The following is an 18,106-nucleotide window of genomic DNA, read 5'->3' as shown; positions in this document are numbered from 1 at the left end:
TCAATAATTGAAAAGTAACAGGTGTGTGAAGGAGTTAATTGGACGTTGACTGTACTGTGTTTTGTCGGGATGCCGGTTTTGCATGTCTTTTCATGAGTGGCCGGGCCGAGGACTGAGGCGATCTTCCGATCCTTTTCATCGTCCTACGACAATCCGCCCTTCTTCAAAAGCCGGCCGAGGATGGACTTGAACATCGACAAGAAAATGAATTACAGGGAGTTGCAGGCGATCGCCAAGAAGCTGCAGCTACCCGGCAACTTGAAGGTAGGCCATCGGCCGGCCCATTTGTTTTGTACACATTATTACAATTAACAATCCCCTAGCCTCCAGAGTCCCGCCTCTATTCCAAGGGATTATTCCGCCAGTTATTTATTTATTTGTTTAATACTCAGAGGGAAAAAGGGAAACAAAATAAAGCCCTCTTCCATGAGCGGATGGCCTCTCGCCGGTGTCTTCACTCATTCGTTCTTTCCAGTTCGCCGTCCTTCGTCCTTCATCCTTCACTCTACGCTAACTCGCACTCGACACAAATTCCAGATAAAATGATCAAGTAAATTTCCAAATATTTCATAGAAAACCGAACATTCGCCGAAGGTAAATCCCAATTTTGATAATTTATGTACTAAATAAGGACTTAATTTATTTAACTATAATGCACAACATAAAATAACAGACGTATATAAAACAACAAGGTAATAAGCAACCCTTTTCTACCATATCCATCGAAATTAATGTTCATTATAAAACTAAACTAACTTGCTTTATATTATTATTAATTAACAAATAATAACAAATAAATGAGAATCGTGCTTGAGCACGACAGCGAGTATATGGGTCTCCCGTTTCTATTTTTAAAGGAAACAACCCTTTTATTGCTTAAATGTTAAAAAAATCCTTCAATCAATAATTGAAAAACAACAAGTGTGCAGGTATTGCATATAATACTGATAACTTTTGTGTCCCAGGCGTGTGCTGAGAGTGAATGAATTTATTAGCGTGAATATGTAGTGTGAGCGGATCTATGGTGTAATATTGAGTACCCCATTGATCCTTCTACATAATACAAGTGGAGGGTGATGGAGGAATATCAAGTATTCCACCATCCTGAGTGAATGGTTGTGTCCCTCTGACTGAAGAATGCTACTCGTTGGCTCCATATATAGAGAGTATATATAAATGCCACCCGGTTGAGAATTGTACATAAAGTATCCGGGTCCCATGTTCCTATTTTTGGAGGAAACAGTACTCTTTTAGTGTATACAGTACTTTATAGACATTTCGTCTTGTGTTTCTTTGTGTACATTGACACTGAATGTATTTATTAGTGTAAATGTGTAGTGTGAGAGGGCTGATGGGACAACATTGATTATCCCATTGACCCTCAATTTGATTAGTTTATACATTATTATGAAGTGTGGTGATTAGTGACAGTTAGTAAATGATTATTCGGAAATTGTGAGATGCAGTCTGGTGTGATGTAGGTTTCAGAAAAACATTTTCTTTATCGTGCCAACGTTTCAATCTTTATTGAGATCATCTTCAGGGCCTGGGATTTACAAACATTGTTTAAATTTAACAAATACTTGTAGGATGTGGAAAAAAAGTGAATTTATACAATGCAAAAAAATATTTTTATATTCAATCAAAGTATTTCTGCTCACTCAAAGTATTTGTTTTCTGCGTAAAACACTTTTTATTCACTTTTTCCCATTGTGAAGGGTGATGGAGGAATATCAAGTATTCCACCACCCTAAGTGAATGGCATGTAAATATGAAAGAATGTATTTATAGTGAGTGAGAGTGCAAGTGGGTCTGGAGCCCAACTGTGGTGGCTGGACGGATAAGACTGTCTGATCCCAAACTGCTAACACCCAGGGTGGATGATTCTTGAGCTTCATTCATTTTAAAATACAAAAGCTAGAATTGCGGGTGGCCTGCAAGAAGGGATGCGCTCACTCTGTATAAGACATGCATGTGCAAACCTTTAGCTTGTATAAATCAGTAATCAGTACTTAGGTTATAATAAAGTTTATTGCACCAACACTTGAAAAATATAAACAATTCAAACAAGAAAATAAACTTAATTAGGCAAGGTGACTATCTGATGGAGTTTCAATTAATTATTACATAAATACTACAAGTAAACATATAAATTCATTAATCTAAATAAATAAAATGATATAAAAAATGTAATACTTATAACAAAAACTAAATAATACACTAAATACATACTCAAAACATGAACAGAAATAAACAGAATATGAAAAATACATACACAGAACATGAACAGAAATAGACAGAATATGAAAAATACATAAAACAAAACATATATAAAAGTATATTAAAGTTACTAATTTTGTGGTCCGCTTGACCAATTAATATATTACAATTAATTAATGTTTTTAGTTGAGATAAAAAAAGTCAATGGCACGAGCGGGATTCGAACCCACGATCTTCAGCTTGATATGCCGCTGCTTACCACTTGAGCTATTGTGACTTCGATCCACTCGGACACCAACTTCCCACCTCAACCCCACCTTTTGAATTTTCCCTCCTTTTTATATTAAAGTATATTAAAGTCTAAAACAGAATAAAACGAAAACAAAACTGAGCAGTAAAAATCAACACTATATGTATTTAGGTTATTAGTTTATTAATACCAATTTTAATAGAAATGTCATCTTTGTATCTGGCCAAAAACAAATGGAGTGCCACAAGGGGCAGTCATGAGCTCTTTACTGTTTCCTTTTCCCATCTTAAAACTTAGAACATTTATATCAACATTGACTACTTTAAGAAAAGCAGTTTCAGCATGCCTGGAATAATCATTCTCATTTTTAGCTTATTTCCTATTCTATCTAAAAATCATTTATTTAGAATATTTTAAAGATAAATAGATAATACAGCATTTCTGCCCACAATTGTAACCACTATTATTGAATCATTTTTTGTTTTGTTTTTATTTATTGTTATTTACTTAGTTATAGTGAGTACTAAGGGATAAATTTTTATTTAAATTACAAATTTGATTTAAACTCTTTTGCATCTTTGTAATAACTGCTTAGACTGACTTAGCCATTTCCATAAAAATACTTAATATATACACATAATTGGTAGAACAGCTTTTTAGTTAGCCTTTTTCATTAAAAAAAAATTATTTGTATGCATTTTCAGCACCATTTGCTTCTCGAGATAATTCAAGCTCGAAAAGAAGGGAATGAAGACCTTGTTGCGAAGATCCTTTCGGAGCAGAAACTTGAACGGGCAAAACGGAGGTCTGAGAAACTCGAAGGGAAAGATGCCGGTTACAAGCACTTGAACATATTTCAAGAAAAGAAAAACAGCTTGGGCCGCATGAAAAGGTCCTACCATAAAATGGATTCTCAAGTATGTTGAATTTGGTATAAAGTCGCCAGTTGCAAACAGTAAGGATTTTCCAGGAGCAGATCAACAAAATGAAAAACCACTCCGTTCAAGACAGTTATTTGCGTTCGCTTCTGGCATTACCGCATAAATCTTTAAGAGAGCTCATGATAAAAACACAGCAAGAAAGCGTCCTCAGAAGTCAACAGATGCGTGACACTGGTTTCTCTAGAGATAATTACCAAGTAAATACAATCAGTTTATTCCCTTTTTCATATTAATTAAATACAAAATATTTGCAGCAATTGGGTGCAAATTCTAGCCATTGTTCCACAAATCAGCTAATCGGCACTGAACCATTTAACAATCCAATTGTGATCAATGAGTTTTCACCAAAATCAAGGTACCAGTCATTTTAAAATTTAAATTAAATTATTTAAATTCAATTCAATCAGTAGCTACTTTATAAATTAATCTCACTTAATTTACAAAAATAAAATGCTATGTATGTTGAGGATAAATAATAAGTTCTTTCTTTTGTATGTTGTACGTTCTTAAGCTCCATATTTTACGACTGTCATTTAACAGAGATCTTGTCTTTGTCTTTCATTTTAAATTTTTTTCTGTCTACGTTGTTCAAGGGTCTTTTGCGTTCGTCATTTGTCTTTTCAATTTTGGGTAAATACTTTGGGTTTGTTTTTCAATGAAAAGTTCATGTATACTAACAAGGCCAGTGGTAGTTATTGGGGTTTCATTAAGGTTAAATTTCCCTTTGGGTCGTTTTGAATTTTATTTTCCCAAAAGGGTGTTTAGTATGAAAAAATTTAGTTTTCTCTTCTGCTGATAAGGTTAAAAAAAATTAAATAAAATCAAATAAAAATAAATGATCTTGAAACATATTTATTGCATTCAAACTTATCAACAAAACAAGATAAAAGAATAAAGTAAATTGAAAATTCTCCTATTAAACAAAGCGAAATTTTTGTAATACGAAGACTTTGGTGATTGTGTGCAAGTATTGACACAGTCAAAACTGAATACATATGTTTATAATTTTTGGATTAGGGGACGCGGTAGCCGAGTGGTTAGCATGAGAGACTCTCACGCCGCGGTCGTGGGTTCGATTCCCACCGTCGCCTCTGGCCCTTTTTTCCCGGTAACCCCCAATTTGAACACAAGAATTCGTACTATGGCTAATATGCAAGATCATAAGGCCAATAAAAAAAAAATATAAAAAAATTTTTGGATTAATTAATAAGTGATAAGAGCAAATGTAAATACACAAGGTATTCAGGTCTTTCCAAACTGACCGAGATCCCAAGCACACCTGAAATGTATGGGATAGGGTTTTTCGCATGCACGACAAAATTATAGTCGTTTGTGATCATCCTGATCCATTCTGATGGTTTGGTCTGCCCGACTTAATAGCCTCAAGAAACTGAGATGACAACATGAACCCCTTTTACTTGTTCATTTTATCAATGTATCTTGGTTCTAGTTGAGGCAGCTAGTAACATTAAGTATAAACAAAAAAAAATTAATTGGCTCATACAAGATTAATTCTAACGTTTAATCAATTGAAAAATTACTTTCTGCCATAGGTATGAGAATAAGGCAAGCGTTTCTGATGGAAATATGAGGAATGAAATTATTGGGTACAAACAATCAGAATTCCCCAGAATCCAAGATACGCGGCCTTTTCAGGTACTTTTTATTTTGTAATGATCACATACGTTTAAATTTTATGTAAAGTTACTTTGTATTGTTTTTATATTTACAAATTTTGGGATAATTTTTAATGTTTGTTGTAGACTAGGCCAGAACTTAATGAGCATATTGCACCTGGATATCAATTTAGAGCCACTCCCAACCACAACATGGGCCAAAACAATATGCTGCCCAAACTGAACATATTCCCCCAAGTCGGACAGTCGGAATATTCTTATGTGCCTCCATCAAATCAGATTGACTATCTGCCGATGCAGCACTGTCAGGATGGCTCTTTTATGAACTGTGATTATTGGAAGCGAATTCCTGAAAGGGGGAACTTTCAGACGGCGCCGACCCCAAACACAAAGTGTGTACATTTCCTCAATTATAAAAGTCAAAAGATTATTTCAATTTCTTTTTCCACAGCTATCTAATCGAGCAGCCGATTGTATGTTCGCCCAATTCTGACACGTTAAGCGCAACGGAGACAGAATTGGAACAAATGGTGTGCTATAACCAAAATGAAGTTCAGCCTGATTTCAGAAATTGTACACAACTTTATTACCCTCCGGTGTATAACTATGTAGTAAATGGCAATCAGGTTAGAAAAAAATTTATAAACTATAATTTCTAATACAAAACACATTCAAAAGCATAAAAGGCAGTTTCTGTACTCTGATATATCTGACTTTTCAGCAAGGGAACAATCTTCAGACACAAGACAATCAAATCGTTTTTGAGAGCGAAGTACAAGACTACTCATTTGCTTTACAGCCGATACAGCAAACTACAGACCCTCTCTATTCACCCGCAGTCGAAGGGGTGAGTAACTCATTTCTATTTAAACAAATTTTCATTTCCCTTCTTAAAATATAATACTGGTTTTGAAATAACATTTTTACATGTTGTCTGTTGTATTATTGGTATGCTACATGCAGCATTTACATTTTTCATAATTGAGGTGTTTAAAACTATCAAGGTATTTATTAGTAATAACTGGTTTTAACAAATATTTTGAACACTTCAGTTATCTAAATTGATTTTATTAATTAAATTAATTTTTAACAGGGTAAAATTGTTTGTTTTTTGTAACTAAAAGAGAATTGTTGTTGAATACATGGTAATGACAAATTTTGGCCCCTTTCATTGTTTTCATTTGTTATTATTCCTTGAGTCGAAAAAATATGTTTTAAACTATACTCTTTTAACTATACTCTAATTTACTATTTTTTTAATGGGATTCCGTAATAGTATTAGGGGGATGACGGTGTTTTAGCAAAAAAGAAAAAACATTTGTAAGTCTCTAGGTTCGAATTTTCGGCTGGTGAGATTAGAACCCGGAACCCTTAAGAGATGAGTTTCAGTGTAAAATATGGAATTTAAATGGAAAATCAGAAAAATGTAATAAAAGTATTTTTATTACTACAGAAACAAGTTAACTAAATTTCGTTAGTTCCTCCTCTTGTGTTAATCAGCTAGCTAATTCAATATGTCAGTGATAATAATATTTTTCTGATGTAATAATGAGGAATATTTTCACACTTTTTCTGCATAGACATTTTTAATTAATTGAGTACATTTTTAATTATTCCAAAATGCCCAGCATCTGATTTTTTTTTCTTTCAACTTTCATAGATTTTAGTAGACTTTCAAATGTTTTGTTTAGTTGTGTCCCATTTGTCTCAACTTATTTAAAAGAGTGAAAATAAATTTATTTTCCTTCTAAAAGTGAATTTGGAAGTAAAAATATTTATAGGATGGCCTCTTTTTTTGACGCTCAGTTAATCATAAGAATTGACTGTGTGGACTTTGCCCTTTCCGTTCACTCAGTTGTTTGCTTTTATGGTTGGATAAGAGTTTTGTTTATTTAACAAATTGTTAGTTTTTTCTAAGACCACAGTTACACATCGTTTTACTTACAAAAGCAAGCATTTAAAACATTGTTGACAGCATTGTTAAAACCCAAAACAATGAATTAGAACAGTATATTGTGTCATTATATAGTTAGAAAATCAGATATTCTAAATTCTTCAAAAAATGAACTGAGTTATTATTTAATTATTTAAAACATTGTTGGCCTCATAAGTTCTGCAATATATATAGTTGCAGCTCTGTACATTTTTTTTTTGGTTGGTTATTTGGAAGTAAACATTTTCCATTATACATTCTATCCAGATAATGTTTAAAGCCGAAGACTCTCGAGAAAATGATCATTTTCATTAAAATCGTGTAAACAGCCTGATTTTAACTTCAAAAGCCAACATGAAGCCATTTCGAAGACAAAACATCTGATCTTGAATTAATTTTTAGCCATCGGACAACAAGGATGTCATTATAGAGCAATTGTATGAGGGACTGGTTTCAGAGGAAAAGGAACTGGAGTTGGCACAAGAAATTGAAATAACGACCGACAAGAATGATAATAAGACAACTGAAGAATTGATTTTTATTAATTGTTTTAAATAGATTTTAATTTAATTTTCAATTATTGTGAACCTAATTATAACATGTTAGGTTAGAGTAGGATATAATTTAATTTTGTTTGTTTTTATTATTTTTGGATATAGTTTTATTTATCGGCGACAGCAATTTCAAAAAGTGCCTTTTATTTATTTTTATCTAGTTTTAGTACATTAATCTTGTTATGGATCTCCATAAAAATAAATTAGATGTAACCATCTATAATATGTTTTAATGGAAGTTCTAAACTAGTCTTGTCTGTAATGATAATAGTGAAGCACTGTTATCAAAAGTTTAAAAACTATGTATGATTTCGTTACTTTCATTGCACAAGATTATTGTTTATTAAATATATTTTTGTTTTCAACTCTTGTGTTCAGTTTTTTTGGCGAAAGCTCTCATTTGCTCAATTATTGCAAATTAGTGCAGAGCAAATTACCACTCTCAGACTCTTTTTTGTTCACTGTTAAATTATTACTGTTTTATACGTTGGATAACTTTTTTGATGAAATATTTCTATATTTTCACTCAATTCATTATTGACAGTAGTTATTTTATTTTAAAATGCTGAAAATATTTCATTTTGTTGAGTTTTTAAAATGATCAACTTGCTTGTTCACTTAAACAGCCTAAAGGTGGGGGGATACAGAATAAAAATCCATCAAATCATTAGACATCAAATTATTAGAATGTTCATCAATAAAACATATTTTGTAACTAACTCAGATATCCATTTCTTATAAATATCAATATTTTTTATAATCAAAGTAAATTAACATTTAGTAGTATAAATTATTTATAGGCTGACATCAAGTGGTCATCACCAGCCCTCTGCACATTAAAAGAAAATTTCTTCTTTTTTTATTTCTGCTTTGGCGTTTGTCATTGTCTCCTGGTTTCTTAACTTGCTAACCTCAGAGAGGTATATCAAATTACTATTAAAAGAACAAGAAAACAAACACATAATGCACAAAGATTTTCACACTTCCCACGCTCCCCCTCAGCTCAAACACCCTGACAGTGCTGCGTAGAGGAACCCTCCCCCATGCAATGCCATAGTGAAGAGCCGGCATACAACGCCCCCCAAAAAAATTAACACTTAGAAGACCATATTTTTTTGTAGAAGCCCATATGAAAAAAAAAATCAATTTAATTTAAATATATTTGGCTGCTTTTTTTCATATTACTCCAGGTAATGGCAATGTATCATTCATTACTCTTTTTTCCCCCTCCCCCACCGTAAGGAGACCGTGGGCAGCCTGAGCCAATTAACTAAAATTTTGGTTCAAAACAGAGGCAGTGAAATTAACTCCTTCCTCGGGTCTACCTGATTAAAGGCAGGGCTTGAAGGATGCAAGGGTTTTTCTTTTTTTTACATTTAATAATATGATTAATTAATATCCTAATGGGTTTCCTCTTCCTAGTTTCCCAGCAATGATGCAGAGGACTCTAGCCGGCATGCAAAAACAAGAAAAATTTATCCAATATACAAGACAAATAACACACAGCTACATGAATATGTTATATTAAATTTTTTTATAATAAATTTATATGCATACCTATGCGTAACTACATGACTAGAAATATTTACCCAACTCGTATAAACATGGACCCACATTGAAAGATTTAAAGGCACTGAAGCAGCAGCTTTTCTCTTTTGTATACTTTTTCAAGTCTGGGGCCAGTTGTTCGGAAATAAAGCTAGTTTTCCCCTTTCTCTTTGTAGAACACATGAGAACATTCCATACCTTCTATTTGACATACGGAGGAGGATGTCAGCTCTTTTATACTTAGAAAAGGTTTGCTTTGAAATCCTCATGTCTTGTTAAAATTTGCAATGCATAAAAATCATGAAGCATCAGGTTTGCTTTTGCCCTCTCTTCTATTCTTATTGAACTAGTCTATCCGTGTTTTGATTTTCCCATTAGATTTGCCAACTTCCCTCCATTCATTTTTTTTTTTTTNTTTTTTTTTATAAAAAGCGAGTGTTGATTTTCCAGAGCACATCTTAGCTATGCTATTCGTGATGCTCAGTATCTGGCAAGGTCAGCTGTTGCCCGTCTGATTTACCAAAATACTTTACTCCTTTGAATAACAATATTGATAGGTTGGGCATAGGCGATGAGTTGTATGAGTTGTAAAGAGTGTGCAGATGTCATCCTGTAGGCCTTTGTACACCTCAGCACTATTCTTATCTTGTATAATGTAGCAACTTTCTTATTCTGTATATTTTTTGTTCAACTTTTGATTTTTGTGTATGTTTCATGGGTTCTGGCATATAACTGCATTTTTCTTTTGTGATTGCAAAGTTTTAATATTTTGCTTGATATATTATTACATCTGTTGGAGTTCAACAAACTGTTATTTAAAAATTAAACTTTCATGTTTTACTAGTATTTTCACATTCAGCAAGATGGAATAACATTAAGCATTCACAATAAATACATACACAATTAGTTATACATCTATAAATTAAACTCCTTTGGTCTTTTATTAATACGTTTATTTTTAAATAAAATGAAAGGCAAAAAATCACACACTACTCCATTAATCATCACAATATAATTTATATCCGCCTTCTATATTATAATTTTATATTGAAAATTGAGTAATAATAATTTGGTTTTAGTCCAAAATTATCCTACTATTAATTTAACAAATTTTCCTGACAGGAACAATGATATTCAGTAGTATAAGAAAACTGTAACTTCAATAAACTACATAAATTGGAAGCTGTGTTATTAAAACCAGTTTATTAATAATTATTAAGTTATTAAGTTGTTAATCCATATATGTTTAGAGGTCTTAATTGACTATAATAATTATTACAGTTATTCTTTTTATCTAAGGTTTTGGTCTGAAAAAGTTAGTGTCACAGCGGAATTCAAACCCACGACCTTTGGCTAATACGCTGCTGCTCATGATAGTCACGATAGCTGCTCTAACCACTTGAGCTATCATAACTATCATGAGCAGCGTTTTGAGTAGAAGGTCAGGGTACAAATCCTGCTCGTGACACTTACTTTTTCATCTCAACCAAAACCTTTGATAAAAAGAATAATTAATTGAAGTTATTAAACTGTTTTGTTTTTTCTGTCTCTGAATCAATGTTGAACAAAATTTTTCTACAACAGTACAAATAATTTTAGTTTCTAGTATTAGAAATATTGACCACGTTTTCACTCACAAACACGTTGGATCATGGTATGGTCTTGAAGAAGAAAGCAAATTCAGTTGTTACTGCCAAGTTTTCGATTTATTTTAAGGTCAACATCAGAACAAAACAATCTTAAATATGTCTACAGATTTAAATATTTAAGTTTTTTTACAGGCAATTTCAAATTTCCTTGAAGACCGACCCTGTCCCAACATTGTGAAGGACTTTAACAGTGTTCTGGAATTTTGGTACAAAATTATTAATAATTTAATCAATTTTTCCCTGTCTTTTGATCAATTTTGTCTTGTCAAATAGGTTAAAATCGGTCAAAAGCTTGACAGTAACAACTGAATTTGCTTTCTTCTTTAAGACTACACCTTCGTCCAGAGTGTTCACGTGCAAATAATTTTAGACTGTTGTAACTTCATTCCATAAAATGTTATTAATCGTAAGTTGTATTGATTTTATTCATTTATTTCCAGTTATGTAAATTAGTTGATGCGAAATTACACACTGATGTGTTTTTTTTTTTTTTCTTATCCACATTCATTTTTCTTAATGATTGCGTAACTAGGAAGGTCACACATTATAGACATGACAATTCAATTAATCGAAGACTTAACTGGTTCCTATTACTTAACTATCCTATTAGTTAAAATGACTAGAAAAACTTTAATGCAAATTCCCTGATTTTTCCTTTTTTGTTGTCACTTCAATATAAACATGACTAATACTGTTTTGCATGTATTGCCTTGGTAAATAATATTGATGGAGGATTGGGATTATTTAAAAAAAAATGGTTTTAACTCAATTGGAACCCTTTTTAACACTATTCTCATCTTAATTATAAGCTAAGACCAATTTTACAACAATTTCTCAATCAATAGATTAAGGAGATTTAATTGATTATTAAAATATTGTGGTGTGGCATACAAGCATTGTAAATTAATTAATTTTTCACATAATAGATTTAATAGTTTCATGTTTTTTAATGTACAATATTTTCGTGGCATTTAGGTATTTGTTGTTAATTGTTTCAGGCTACGTCTGCGGATGTAACGCTTGTAAATGTAATAGACCATCAAGAGTATCGAGAATGGTCTTACGAATACACAACAGCTGACAACTGTCTAAACTATGTTCATGGAATTTCACAATCTTCTTATATTCAACTCATGTAACATGTGCTGTAGGAAATTAGCATTTACTAAAAAGTGTTTTATTGTTTTTTATCACCAAACAGTTGTATAAGTTTAATTTTTATTTAATGTTTAAAAAATACATTACAATTTTGTTATAAAACTTTTATTATTAAAATGGCCTTTCCTTTAGGTATGGGATAGACAATTGGGAATAAATTAAAATTGTATTTTCAGCTTTGAAGTCTATAACTTCTTGCAGTCCACTGGCAATTCCAGTTTTTGTAATTTAGAGTAAATTTGCAAGCCTCAGGTGTTGGCAGACTAGGGGCAAACCTTTCGAGCTTTGGCTCCAGGGGCTATTAACAGCTAGGTAATTTCAGTCACTCTAAATACATTCTTTCATATTTACTAGCCATGGAATAATTAATATTCCTCCAACATCCTCCACAATAATGTACAAAGTAGCTGATCAAATTGAGGGTCAGTGGGATAATCAATGTTCTGCCATCAGCCCTCTCAGACTTTACATTTACACTAAAAAATACATTCAGTCTCAATTTACACAAAGAAACACAAGACATCTATAAAGTACTATATACACTAAAACAGTACTGTTTACTCCAAAAATTGGTACAGGGGACCCAGATACTTTATGTACAATTCTCAATCAGAAGTCATTTATATACTCTCTATATACGGAGCCAATGAGTGTCATCAGTTAGGTTGGACACGTCGAGCAACCTTCCTTGTGAAAATAAATATAAATCTACAAAGATGCATATAGGAAAATCATCATGACATTAAAAAAATTAAGAAGATTAAATTCACTATTTTTCGTGGTCCGCTTGACCAATTAATATCATTCAATTAATTAAGGTTTTAAGTTAAGATAAAAAAGTCAATGTCACGAGCAGGACTCGAACCCACGACCTTTGGCTTGATACACCGCTACTCTACCACTTGAGCTATCGTGACTTCGATCCCCTCGGGCACCAACTTCCCATCTCAACCGCACCTTTTGAATTTTCCCCCCTTTTTGCCATTAAGAACATTGAAAGTGAGTAACAATATGTGTTGAGGAGAGTCGATCATATAGTTGAGGAGCTTATATAAAAAAGATGAGGAAGTAATATTGTCTATTCTTAAGAGTTAGTAAGTTAAAGAGGTCTAACAGAAGTGCAGTGCTGCATTTGCAGAGATTTAGTTATGTTGAGTTGAAAAATCATTATTCTAAGACAGAATTCAGATTGGCAAAAGCATTATTTACTGTTTATTTTGACTACGATATATCCTAATTACCTGTAATAAATGTAAAAAGGTGATGGATTTAATCTTAAACTAATTAAATTTAGTGTTATTAGACTGTAACTTTTGACTTTTTTTTTAATATAACGGAAGTTTTAATTCTATCACTTAGCAGGTTTGTTCTGATTGCTTAGTACATATACAGGGTGAGTCATTTTTTGATGCACCATTGGAAAATCAACGCGGGTGCGTTTAAATCTGACTCGAGGCTTATTTTCTTTGATTAATACGTTAATAAAAGAAAGCGAGTCAATTTTCGGTGCACCATAGGAAAATCAAGGTTGGTGCGTCTAATTATGACTTGGCACATTTTATTTTGTCTCATACCAAAAAATAGGCGAGTCACATTTCGACGCACCATTCGTTACAAATTAGTTTTAGTAGGTTGGAAGGAAAATAAACAAAACTAATATTATTAAAACATTATTCAAACACAATGTAAAAATTAAAAAAAAATTCTTCACAAATTAATCTGATTAAGGTTTAAGAGTATTTTTTTCGTCCAATCATCGTTTTACGATAGACTAGGCTACTGTGTTGCAGCAAATGGAGGTCTGTTCGAACAATTATTACAATGATTTTGAACATTTTTGATTTGCTAACAAAGGAGATTGTTACATTTATTTAATTTTTTTTACTTTACCAGAAAAAAGGAGATTGTTATGTTTATTTAATTTTTTTACTTTGCCAGAAAAAAATACTCTTAAACCTTAATCAAATTAATTTGTGAAGATTTTTTTTTTAATTTTTACATTGTGTTTGAATAATGTTTTAATAATATTGGTTTTGTTTATTTTCCTTCCAACCTACTAAAATTAATTTGTAACGGATGGTGCATCGAAAAGTGACTCGCCTATTTTTTGGTAAGAGGCTAACAAAATAAAATGTGCCGAGTCATAATTAGATGCACTAACGTTGATTTTCCTATGGTGCACCGAAAATTGACTCACTTCCTTTTTTAATGTTAAAATCAAAAGAAATAGGCCTTGAGTCAGATTTAAACGCACCCATGTTGATTTTCCTATGGTGCACTGAAAATTGACTCACTTCCTTTTTTTAATGTTAAAATCAAAAGAAATTGGCCTTGAGTCAGATTTAAACGCACCCACATTGATTTTCCAATGGTGCACCGAAAATTGTCTCGCTTTCTTTCATTAACATATTAATCAAAGGAAATAAGCCTCGAGTCAGATTTAAATGCACCTGCGTTGATTTTCCAATGGTACGTCAAAAAATGACTCACCCTGTATAGGTATAATAAATTACTGTCTTATGTACCAATTCCCCAAGGTACACTAAAATTGAAACTCCTCCTTAAAAAGGCGTATGTAGAAAACTTTGAAAAATTCATAATTAAACGTACAACCAAGTTTTTCAACACTTGGAAAAACAGCGCCTTAGTGTCAAGCATAGGAGGAGATACCAAAACAAGGGAATGTCACAAGGGCATATGGAGCATATTGCTAATTGTTATTAATAAAGTTGTGATATATTTAACTTAATTATTTGTTTCATTGTTCAAGCCCTGCATTGGCAGATGTCAGGAAACAATATTTTGGTAGAGAAGCTCTGTCTAGCGAGATTCTGTTGGAATATATTAATGGCAAGTATTGGACTGTGTTGGACAATTTTTGCAAAAAGGCTTAATCTCTTAGAACTAGAATCAGAGGTACTTGGTGAGGGTGGAAGCGGCTTCCCTTGGAGAATTCCCCTAATAGGTGAAAAGCTCATCCTCGACTTAAATATTTTATGGTAAACATTTATTATTTGTTTTGTTTTTTACTATTATCTCTTGTAGGTAACGCTATTATTATTATTATTAGCCATACCAGCCTATGGGAAATGTTTAAATTATGGAACAAAAATTCAAAATTCTAATCAAAAAACAGGAATAAATTTTATATGTAATTTAAAATGGGATTTTTGCATACATTTGGCATTCCAAATTAAGAATTTTAAAAGGATGAATTAAAGGTTTGGATGGCAATAGGATAAATTAGTTTATGAGTGAATGTTTGGAGTAAGAGTACTTTATAGTACTCAGAAGGGATATAGCTAACCTAAGATAGAAAGTTTGGATGTCAGGGCGTGAATGACCTTAGCCGTTAAAACACCCTTAAAAATTAATAATAACATGTCCTACAATTAGCATGGAAAAGATACTAGGATTAATCCCCCTACATCACATGGTAGAAAGGACAGCGCAGAAAACCATTATCAACTTTATCAGAGAGAAACCTCCAACAGGAATAAAACTGAAGTGGAGAGACAGCAACAAACTATGGAAAGACCATCCGTCACTCATGGCTCCAAGAGACAACATGAACAGGATGTTTGAATTTAACCAAAAATTCCGAATATATCTGGGTACCAAAAAAGAATAGGAAAGAAAGGGAAATAACTCCTTTAAAAATGGCACCATCCTCTGGTACACAGATGGATCTAGAACACAAGAAGGTACAGGGGCAGGAGTATTTGGACCCGGAACCAAATACTCAGAACCCATAGGAAAACACACCGGTATCTTCCAAGCTGAAATTCATGCAATTGAAAGATCTACCCAATTCAATCTAAATAAAGGGTACAAAAACAAGAAAATAGCTATCATGTCAGATAGCCAAGCAGCCATCAAAGCACTAAGCTCAAGTATCATTAGTTCAAGGATGGTGCTGAACTGCAAAACCAAATTAAACATATTAGGTATGCAGAATAAAGTCAGCCTCTGCTGGGTCTCAGGACACATGGGAGTAGAAGGCAACGAGAAAGCGGACACCCTTTCAAGGAAAGGGGCTGCCACACCGCTGATACGACCCGAACCCTTCTGTGGCATAGGAATCCACACTATTAACGAATATCTCAGACAGAAGGACAAAAAGAAAATTAGTGAACTTTGGAATTCACTTATTGGACATAGACAATCCAAGAATCTTCTAACCAATTTTGGTAAGAAAGAAATCAAAGAATGTGTCAAAGGAAGCAGGAACAGACTGCGAATACTAACAGGATTCCTAACAGGACACTGCAGATTAAATGGACACTTAAAGAAAATTGGAACAATCCAAGATGGCACATGTAGATTCTGCAAGGAGGCAGAAGAGACACCAACACACCTACTAACAAACTGCGGAGCTACACTAGCCCACAGGAGGAAATGTTTTGGGATAATGTGACCATAGAAGAGCTTCAACCACTGAAACCGGGCCTATTAATCAAGTTGCTTGATGAAATAGGACTCACCGATGTGCTTTAGGCAGAGAACAGGGGATACAATAGCTCTTAAAGGGCGCAGTATACCATACCCTGAAAAATTACATCTACATCTACAAATTAATAACAATAATAATAATATAACTATAATGCCAATGTTGTTATATTAAATGTGTAAGTGGAAAAAGTATTTATTATTTACTGTAACTACAAAAATATATAATGTAATATGTATTACTTAATTACAAATGAATAAACAGAACCTAAAAACTTAAAACAAAAAACTAATAAATTAATGTTTGGGTGATGACCTCTTAAGATCTCATCACCCAAACATAATTTGCTGCACGTTGATAAGCATTTAAAACAAATTTAATGTTGTTTATGCTCTATAAATAGGTTTTTAATGATTATTTTTCGTTCAAACTTTTACAAGTGATAATTAAGATTATCTAGAGATCGTGAGACGCTGTATAATTTAAGTTTTCATGTGGAAAAATTTATATATTTGTTTTAATTGGAAAATGTATTGTATTTTGGGCATCTGCCCGTTTAAATAAATAGGTACTTACAAAGTCCTGGTCAGAATTGATGCACAATTTATTACTTTGTTTTTTAAAAGCTTGCTTTACATAAACGGTCAAATTGTTGTCATTTGTAATAATTAGTATATTATCGTTAGTCGATAATAAAACCTTTCAAATGAAATGTTTTGTCATTTTATTAATAAAGTATTTAAACATTGGATGATTTTGATGTAATACGTTCGATTTATTGACGTTATGAGTCGATGTGAGTGAAAAGATCGATGGTTGTTCCATCGGGGCCACGGTCCCTGGTACTTGGTAGCAGGGCCAGCAGCTGATTGCTTCCTCGGTCATCTTCCAGGTTTTTTTCTTTTCGTTCAGCATCCTAGAATAAACGAGGATGGGCGCTGACTCGAATCCCAAGGACAGTCCCTTTATGAGATTCTGTTTCGGAGTCGTCAGCATGGTCGAGGGGCCGGTCGTCTGGTTCAGAAGTGAGTTTTTTTTTCATAAATTCGCCCTCATTTTTCACCACCTTCCAAATTGTGTTTCTTTTGCACAGAGAACATCGTCGAACCCAACCGGAAGGAGTACAACTGGTACCACGAAAAGCTAAGGAGGGTACCGACCATAGACCAGTGCTACGACGACGACCCTTTATGTAAATTTGAAGCCAACCAACAATTCAAGCGAGACAAGTAATTTTCAAAAATGCCTTTTAAGCCGGTTCCACACGAGGGGCAGAAGCGAGCCGATGAGGCTGATTTGGGTTTGTGACTGACATCTGCTCGCACAGATTGTGCATGATGTACTGCGATGAGAGGCTTCTTCAGGTTGCTTCTGCCGCCAAAGTGGAACTGCTTTAATACATTGGACAATTTAAACGCACCACTCGATTTACTTAGTCTAAAATTAAATCTAATATTTACAGATAATTAGGAGCTATCATAGTCAAAGTAAACAGTAAATAATGCTTTGTTTACTTTTGTTCTGCTTAATCCCGTTTTCCCCCAAAAGCATTCTGTTAAGCCTAAAGATCGCTTTCAGTTAATTTTTTCCTTCGTTGATTTCATTTGATAATATTCCTATTTTTAAACCTTATTCAATAACTCCGGTTAGTCATTTGAATGAGTATGACAGTGTCAGGACATAACATTATTAGAGGAAGGTTAAAGCCAGCGCAAAGTCACCAAAAGACTGAGTGTAAATCACTCTTCGTAGGAAGGGTACTTCAG

The 18,106-nt window shown here is 33.1% G+C and overlaps 2 protein-coding genes across 4 annotated transcripts; both read left to right on the top strand.

Moving 5' to 3' along the window:
- On the top strand, nucleotides 1–11,948 carry LOC106661767. Of its 3 annotated transcripts, none has more exons than XM_014385385.2 (9): nucleotides 1–264; nucleotides 3,175–3,387; nucleotides 3,441–3,608; nucleotides 3,666–3,766; nucleotides 4,965–5,067; nucleotides 5,175–5,440; nucleotides 5,500–5,674; nucleotides 5,770–5,895; nucleotides 11,731–11,948. In XM_014385385.2, exons 1-9 carry the CDS (start codon nucleotides 181–183, stop codon nucleotides 11,869–11,871), a joined length of 1,377 nt encoding a protein of 458 aa, XP_014240871.1. In that variant the 5' UTR covers nucleotides 1–180; the 3' UTR covers nucleotides 11,872–11,948. The 3 variants fall into 3 exon arrangements, with proteins under 3 accessions (XP_014240871.1, XP_014240870.1, XP_014240872.1); XM_014385384.2 differs by lacking the exon at nucleotides 11,731–11,948 and adding an exon at nucleotides 7,384–7,900 and having other exon boundaries at nucleotides 2–264; XM_014385386.2 differs by lacking the exons at nucleotides 1–264; nucleotides 11,731–11,948 and adding exons at nucleotides 395–594; nucleotides 7,384–7,900.
- Nucleotides 11,949–17,168: 5,220 nt separating this feature from the next.
- Nucleotides 17,169–17,601, top strand: LOC106661770 (NADH dehydrogenase [ubiquinone] 1 beta subcomplex subunit 10-like). The gene is made up of 2 exons (XM_014385389.2): nucleotides 17,169–17,365; nucleotides 17,434–17,601. The coding sequence occupies exons 1-2, from the start codon at nucleotides 17,272–17,274 to the stop codon at nucleotides 17,571–17,573; spliced, it is 234 nt and encodes a 77-aa protein (XP_014240875.1). The 5' UTR covers nucleotides 17,169–17,271; the 3' UTR covers nucleotides 17,574–17,601.
- The last annotated feature ends 505 nt before the right edge of the window (nucleotides 17,602–18,106 follow it).

Source organism: Cimex lectularius, unplaced genomic scaffold (assembly GCF_000648675.2).
Source record: "Cimex lectularius strain Harlan isolate CLEC.00 unplaced genomic scaffold, Clec_2.1 scaffold228, whole genome shotgun sequence".
NCBI lineage: Eukaryota > Metazoa > Arthropoda > Insecta > Hemiptera > Cimicidae > Cimex > Cimex lectularius.
Note: the sequence above shows the minus strand (reverse complement) of the source record. Positions and strands in the feature narration are given on the sequence as shown.